The sequence below is a fragment of the Melitaea cinxia genome, chromosome 18 (assembly GCF_905220565.1).
Source record: "Melitaea cinxia chromosome 18, ilMelCinx1.1, whole genome shotgun sequence".
NCBI classification, from domain to species: Eukaryota; Metazoa; Arthropoda; class Insecta; order Lepidoptera; family Nymphalidae; genus Melitaea; species Melitaea cinxia.
The window spans coordinates 9,567,303-9,576,096 of record NC_059411.1 but is presented as its reverse complement, the minus strand read 5'-3'; the positions used below and the strand labels follow the sequence as shown (position 1 = coordinate 9,576,096).

At 31.7% G+C, this 8,794-nt stretch overlaps 1 protein-coding gene across 1 annotated transcript; it reads left to right on the top strand.

The window, feature by feature from the left end:
* Positions 1-594: 594 nt before the first annotated feature.
* LOC123662528 (putative transferase CAF17 homolog, mitochondrial) lies at positions 595-1,635 on the top strand. The gene has a single exon (XM_045597371.1). It carries the CDS (start codon positions 595-597, stop codon positions 1,600-1,602), a length of 1,008 nt encoding a protein of 335 aa, XP_045453327.1. The 3' UTR covers positions 1,603-1,635.
* Positions 1,636-8,794: the final 7,159 nt, after the last annotated feature.

The window sequence follows — 8,794 nt, the reverse complement described above, 5'->3', positions numbered from 1 at the left end:
AGTGCTTAGTAGTTATTTATTAGTATTGTAGTATGTAGGTCTAATTTAATACGCTCTAAGTTCCGGCCTGTAATGTCTCACACCAGAGCAAGTGCCTTTTTTCTCAATATAAGATAATGGTTAGAGCTTAATCCACCAGGCTTTGCCAGCTGGTCCGGCTGCGATAGAGAAAATTTCCTTATCTTAAGTAACAATTGCTATCAAATGTCTATGATTAATAATCGAGACCGACAGCTTGATGTGCTTTCCGAAGAATTCACTCACAACCCCCACATTCACTCAGTGAATATTTCGCATGGATTGGAGTTATACTTAATTCAACATGGATTCCCGGGAATTGATCGTTGCGTTTTTGCCGAATCGAATGAGAGATAACATTCACAATTTGACAGTTATTTTTTTAAAATTACCGCCACGTTTTGATGAAGGCCTTATGTGGAACGCGGCCATAATATTATTCATCTGCGCTTTGTATCATACTCGGACTATCTTTATTATGTTTTGAAAATGTCAGTATCCTAATGTCATGTGTCAGAGTAAATTAATTAATTCTCGTTGTCTTCCTTGCACAATCTTTAAAATATAGTGTTGACAATGATATTTAAACAGGTAAATAAAATTTTAAACAACCGTTATGTTACAAATCAATTTTTACGCAATGTGAATACTGAGACATCGGCAAAAGTTTTATATCCTCTAAGTAGTCGAGCATTACTTAAGATTGCTGGTCAAGATGCTTCAGCCTTCCTCCAAGGGCTCATTACGAATGATATGACACATTTCGAAGAAGGTGCTAAATCTATGTACGCAATGTTTTTAAATAACAAAGGTAGGGTGCTGTACGATACCCTTATACATAAATGGGATACAGACGAATCATTTCTAATAGAATGCGACAAAAAACTAATTACTTTATTACAAAAACATCTTAAAATTTATAAATTGAAGCGAAAAGTTGAAATTGTAGATGTTGATAAAGATTTTAAGACATGGGTTTTAATTCAACCAGAAAGTAACACATTACCTCAACTCAAAAATAATGTAAACATTTATAAAGATCCTCGTCTTGCTGACTTAGGTTATCGTATAATCTCTTCAGCGGATACAAAAGATTCGCACATTGTAGACATAATTGGAAAAGATATTGTCTCTAAAGATAATGAGGATGGATACAAATATTTAAGATACAAACTAGGGGTTAGCGAGGGGGCAGAGGACTTGCCACCAGGTACCAGCTTTCCTTTAGAGGCAAATTGCGATTATCTCCATGGTGTCAGTTTTCACAAAGGTTGCTATATTGGCCAGGAACTGACTGCCAGAATTCACCACACAGGTGTCGTAAGAAAAAGGATTATGCCTGTAAAGTTTAGTCAAAGTATATCAGAAGATATAGAGAAGGATTCTGTGATATCGGCTAGTAATAATCCAAAAAGTAACTTTGGAAAATTAAAGGGTGTTATAAATAATTATGGCATAGGATTGATAAGAATTAAGGAAGCTCTTGAAGCAAAAGTTCTTATGGTTGGCAACTATTCAGTTGAAGTTTTGAAGCCTGCATGGTGGCCACTAGAGGCACCAAAAGAAATCCAAAAAAACGAATAACTCTTATTTAATTGAGGATGAAGCAAATTTTTTTTTTTTTAAATAATGTCATAAAAATCATGAGTAGGTATATTTTATGAATTATTTTTTTTTTTAACTTTAGTTATCCTGCCAATATTTATAAAAATAGTAAGTTATATTGCTCTTGCACAATAATTAATATAATGTAATGTAATATAAATATTTATTAATATTAAATATTATGATAGCTGACCCCGCAAATGTTGTTTTGCCATATATAATATTAACCCCCTTAATCCTCGCCCCTCATAACTTGAGGTATAAAAATAGATGTTGGCTGATTCTTAGTCCTACCCAATATGCACACAAAATTTTTATAAAAATCGGTTCAGCTGTTTCGGAGGAGTATTATAACTAACATTGTGACGATAATTTTATATATAAGACTAGCTGACTCGGCAAACGTTGTCTTGCCGCTAAACGCTATTTAAAAATAGGGGTTGGTGGTAGAAGGGTGAAAATTTAGAGCTGTATGTATTTTTCACTGCCAAATCATAATAAAATAAAAAATAAATAATTTATCTAAAAACTAAAAGAAACATTTAGGGGTGGACTACCCTTAACATTTAGGGGGATGAAAAATAGATGATGTTTGATTCTCAGACCTACCCAATATGCACACAAAATTTCATGAGAATCGGTCAAGCCGTTTCGGAGGAGTTTAACTACAAACACCGCGACACGAGAATTTTATATATTAGATTATCAAATAGCTCATTGGCTCATTTTGTAATGACCCTGTTTCTGCTCCGGGTACATACACATTTATTTATATATGTTTTATTTTTATGTATGTTTATAGAATATATGGCTATATCAGTCAACAGTTATCTAAAACAAGCAGTTGCTTATGTTAGGAATATTCGACCATGTGTTTATGTCATAGATATTTATTTATTATTATTTAAAATCAGAACTATTTCAAATTTTTCTATTTATATATATACATTTCATTTATCACACTCGCCGGCACGGAAACTTGGCCAAGTATAAAATTTGTGATAACTTTAATTTTTTTTTCAGTTTACACTGCAAAAAGCCAATTTTGATGGTTGTTCATCCAATTACCGTCCTTAATCATTTTTAAACACAAATAATGTTTTTTTTAAGTTTATAATGAAGTTTAAGCGCAAAATCACATTTACACAAAATTAAAGACTGCAGTTTTGAGCACTAGTAATTAAAAACTGTTTAAACTGTTTGATCTTTGGTGACCTTTTTAATATCGCGTGTTTCCTTCTCTAGCCCTTATAGCCGCCTACATTCGGCTACATGCTTTGGAGGACATTTTTGATGCCCACTTGCGACAAGTCGCGCCAGGCAATCAATGCAGCATCTTGAAGCTGGCTAAGAGTTTGTGGTGGATTCGATGCTGTTTTAATTGTCCTTTTTAGCTTATCCCAAATATGCTCTATTGGGTTTAAGTCGGGGCTGCGAGCTGGCCACTGCAATTTTTGAATACCAACTTCTTGAAGGTACTCATTTACGACATGAGCGACGTGGGGACGTGCATTATCATGCATTAAAATGAATTGGTCATATCCAATAAACCCTCCGAAGGGTAAAACATGTTCTTGAAGGATATCCTCGACGTATGTTGTTGCAGTTAGAGCGTTATTGACGATGACCAATTCTGTACGTGCATCAGAACTAACGCCACCCCATACCATTATAGAGCCTCCATCAAAACTTACTTTTGGAGTGGTAGTGTTCGCCAGATATCGTTCACTTTCCCTTCTCCACACACGTTGTCGAACATCAGATGCATTTAAAACGATCCTGCACTCGTCGTAAACATTGTTCATGAGACCAGTTAGCATGTTCGCGGGCAAATTGAAGTCAAGCTGCTCTATGCTGTGGGAGAAGCTGTGGGCCACGGGCTGGTCTTCTTGCCCTTAAATTAACTTCCTCCATACATCTACTCACTGTACGCTCACTAACACTTACATTCCTGGAGATTAGAAGCCGCTGTTGGATATCGACAGCAGTAAGGAAACGATTTTTTAAAATCTAACAATAAAGCGGTCGTCATGAACTGACGTGCAATGTACACCACCACTACCTGGTCTGCGTGTGGAGAGGCCAGTCTCTTGGTACCGTTTTAGTGCATATTGCATCGAAGAACGTGGTACGTTAAGGATAGTAGCCACTTCACGATAGGTCATCCTTGTTCGACTAATGCCACTGCTTGTGCTATCTGACTTGGTGACAAAGGCATTTTTATGGATTCTTATGCGTCTTTAGATGTTTATTTATCACAATAAAACCAAAGAACTTCAACAACTTAACACTTGCAAATTCCAGAACACAATTCAAAACGTAAAGTTCGCCGGATAAATGACACGATTCAACTAATCTTCAGAGCCCAAACCAAAATGCACTTCAACTCAGTTAATTACCCTCTTAGGAATAACGTAAATATTATTTCTACCTACTTATACCATAAGAACAAAGTTAGACACACCTAAAAATTTGTTATCGCATGTTATGAGTTTGGCCATGATTCCGTGCCGCTGAGTATATAAAAGTATGTCCCTATTTCGCTTGGTCATATCATAACTTGATGAGACCGATTTATTCGTCTTTTTTTTTACTTTTACTTATACTTTGTAGAAGATTCTTAGGAAGTGAAAAATTAAAAAAAAAAAAATGGAAAATCTGCATAAAATTAAAAAATTATATAACTTCCTGTGTTTGAAAGTCAGCAAGACCTTGTCAGTATGTTTCTTACACAAAGGTATTATTGTTTCAGAAGAATGGATGAGTCTAAACCAAAAGAAGAGTGTACACAAGTTACATACAATTTCAAATGCGCCGAGTGTGGTATGAATGAAGAAGCTCACTATAAAGGTGTGAGTCCACCATTTTCACGCAAGATTCAACTTAAATATTCGAGCTATGTGATGAAAGATCCATTCAGCCCTCCAGGAAAAGGAGAAATATTAATTCTAGGTGCTGATTGTGCCATTTGTAACAAAGCAGTTTGTATCAACAAAGAATGTAGCATTTTTTATTTAAAAACATATTGTTTGAAATGTGTACAAAACTCAATGGATAAATTTCCTAAAGAAGTTATTAATAAAATTACAAGGAGTTAAAACTTTTTTTTTTGTTTGCAAATTACCACTTACATGAATGAACTATAAATTTATGTAAAAATGTAATTTCTTAAAGCAAATCATTATCATTATATTATTTTTTTTTTTAATATAAAGTTGATAAAATGTGCGTGCCGATAAAACTTATAAAGGAGTCCCGGCACGATAAAGGGACATATAGTGTGATAGCCCTTTATCCCTCCTCGAACAAGAAAGTTCCCGTTTTGACCTATAGGGCGTGTTTTTAAAGAATATAAGAGCTTTTTCAACCCTTCAACTTGGAAATGAAGTGTAGTGGCGCCATCTGTTGTCGAGTATTAGAACTTCATTCAGAACAACGATTATTTGGGTTGCATTCCGAAAGGCGCTGCGAGCAATTGCAGCATGTGTAGTAATGGCGCGAAATTTAAAATTCCAATTTCAATAAACTCTTAAATTACATTTGTTACTTAAAGTTATTAAATTTTATGTATCTATACAGCAGCAGCTAACTTATATTTTGGAGTTACAGCGACATAATTTTAGTTATTCAAATTAGTTCTGAAAACATTTTAAAATTTAAGTTTTTAAATTTCGCGCCTTTACTACGTATGCTACAGCTGCATAACCTATTGTTACGCCGGACGATAATGTCGAGAACATTCTAGGTGTAAGAAAGAAAATATTCTCAATCTTTCTCGAATATCCTAGAGCCTAGCTCTCTGAATATATAAGAGCCCGGTGTCGCCTGCCAGAGTTAGTTCGATTTGAACAGCGAAACAAGCGATTTCGAAACGAAAAGGAAAGAAGTTATTTAAAAAAATTTGGGATTGGAAATTTTTGTTAAATACCCGTGCGAAGCCGGGGCGGGAAGCTAGTATTTTTATAGAAATTACACAAATAAAACACTTTTTTTATAAAATACTGTTTTCTTTGGCTTTCGAATCCAATTTACAGTATTTTTATTGAGTTTTCACAAATTAGTTCAATAACACAGTTACATTCGACCAAAACGTTTGATCTCTTCATAGTAAGAATAATACATAAATAACTGTTACAAGCCAGAATTTCATACAATACTATAAAAAGCAACCACCAACATTAGTCACACCTCATTGAAAACTGAAGATATGATCCTAAAATTATTAAAAAGATAATTACAGCATAGTTACATTTAAGATAATATATTAATAAGCTCTAAAATGACAAAATTAAATATATATTATATATAATATATATATTATGTCGCCACTGCCTGTCACTCGATTCAGATTTCTAGCACCACAATACCTCGTAACCTTTTCTAAAAGTGACCATTCTCACCAAATAATAAAGATCTTAAATATAAAACATAATAATTAGTGAAATGTTTATCAAAATATGTTAACGGCAATGATAGATAATTATTATATAAATTACAGATTAATATTATTGCTTCCTGTGTTCCCTAGTTAGCTGTTTCGTAAAATATTTGAGAATGAGAATTAAATTCAAATCATTTGATGTAAAAAATACGTTCTTCGGAAAAAGCTTTGTGATGGGGGAAGTATAATAATTTCATATCGGAAATGGACATATTTGAAGATGAATTTTGAATACGATACATTTTAAACTACTTACTGACAAAATACTACGAGACACCTTAAATGTAATATTTGTGTAAATATCTGGGCAGTGTGCTATTTCTTTATATAATTCAATTAAGTCTTAAATAACACTAGCGATTACGAATAAAATAAAAACGCCGTTAATCTAATTTGTTGATGACAAAAAAATATTAGAAAAATTATTCTACTCCTTATCTTGACTTAAATTGTAGTAATGATTCGGCTGCCTTCAAATTATTTTTGAATAACATTTCCAAAAGTTCTTAATCTTGTTATAATTAAAACACTATTGTATTGGCGAAACTGTTAATAAACATTTATTTTACACATTATAATTAAAAAACAACAATATGACGCATCGGACTATAAAATTTAACTGGCCTAGTTACAAAATTCCGCAAATAAAGTAAGTGGGCTTTGGACGGGTAATTATTCTCTTACAGTAGATTAAAATCGTGTTCTATGTTCAATTTCACTGTGTACTCTTACTCTTACATGAGTCAGAGGAACAATCTTTGCACAGTTTATGTTAATTCTACACTAACATAATTTTCACAGCCGAAACGTAATTATAATTTTGATGAAAATTAAATAAATTTTAAAACTATCTATTATAGTTCACGGATACCGATTCTACCATTACATGTGTGTAACAATGCATTGGCAATGTTGTTTTAGACAGTTTTGGTATTCAGAAATTTATTCATTTACAAAAACATTTTAATTCGAACATTAGAATTCATCAGCTGATTAAATTAATGTACACAAAAAAAATTATATTGTCAAATTAAATAATAATAATTAGATAAAATTAACTTAATTCAGTATTTTACCGAATATGTGAAATTTATAAATAACAACTATGTTTGAAAAATATGTCATAATAAAAAATTGGCACTTGAAATACATTTTATAACTGAAAAATTAATCCATGTGAAATGTAAATGAATGAATTCTCTTCATACCTCATACTATCGGATCTTTGTTTAAGATCTGAGACCTTTGTATAACATTCAAACACACATTTAACAATAGAATTTGTGAATTGACCTCTTATTTAAATTACCCATTTCTATCTTGTTTTTAGCTTGTTTATTACATTTAAAAAAAATGCGAATTATAAAAAACAAAAGATTTCGTAAAAAAACTTTTTCTTCTTCATTGTTACTTATGTGACCATATAAATTCAAAAGAAATTCATAATCTAAACACCTTAAAACTAGATATTTATATGGTGTTATGATCGCGTCTAGGAATTAATTGAATTTATCCCAAGAGATCAGGCAATAAAACAAAAACACCTACCTATTTAACACTCAATACACAATATTTTATTATCTAATATGGTCACAGACTAATTTAAATTTGGTGTCGAAACAAAATAGTAACTAAGTAAAATTTCATCGGCCATAGAACTAACAAAACAAAGGACTTTTCATGAATATGCAGAGCAATATTTTTTGTAGAAAACCTTGTATACAATTATAAAATGTTTCGAAAAAAGGTTTTGTATGTCTAATACCAGTATGTTGTAATATGAAAACACACTAGTAAAATACATAAGCTTTGTTCTTAAATAAAAAAAGGAATTTATTTTTCTTACGACCCAATTAGAAAAACGAATCGTTTTTTGTATATAGGAACCAGATTAGAATCAGTTGAATCAATCCGATATCCAATATAACAACTACTGACATCTGTGACCAATTACAAACAACATTTAATAAAATAATAATTTCAAACAGACAGCAAACAGACTATACATATTTAATTTAAGCGTCGTTCGTTTCAAACTCCTTATAATACACCAAACAAAAAAGATAATGTCTAAAATTGTTTATAAAATTACACATTGAGCCGTATAATAGTTTTGAAAAATAAGTCAAACTACCCAACCATTCTGATATTTTGATTTGTTTTTCAGACTCTTACATAGATATTTTCAAATTATTTAGAGAATACACGAATTTCCTCACAAGCGTGGTGAAATATATGAGGTATATTAATTTGCGTCTTACTTTATGTAAAACGGAAAAAAATACACCGCAAGCTTATTCTTGTAGAAGTTGTTCAAGGTTTTGGAATGTTGTCATAAATTGTCACTTTTTTAGATTATAAATATTTATTTTCCAATAAGTAAACACATTATGCATATGTTCAAGCACCAGATATTCGGTTTGCAACAATGTTCTTTCAATTTGTTATTTTTAATTTAACTGATCGACAGTGCATTTATTGATGGATATAGCTTATAGTTATGTGTTATGTAGGAGATGGTGTTATTTTAGGTCATTTATTGTTAAAAATAAACATCTATACAAAAGGATGTTTAGAAATATCACTTTTGTGTTAATTTTTTTTTCATATTTTACTGTGATTTTAAGAACTATTTTTTTTTTACAAAATTAACAGTAAACATTTATTTCGATTCAGCCTACAAAGTAACCGTTTTAAAATCGAGAATCGATTATATTTTGCAGACAGATA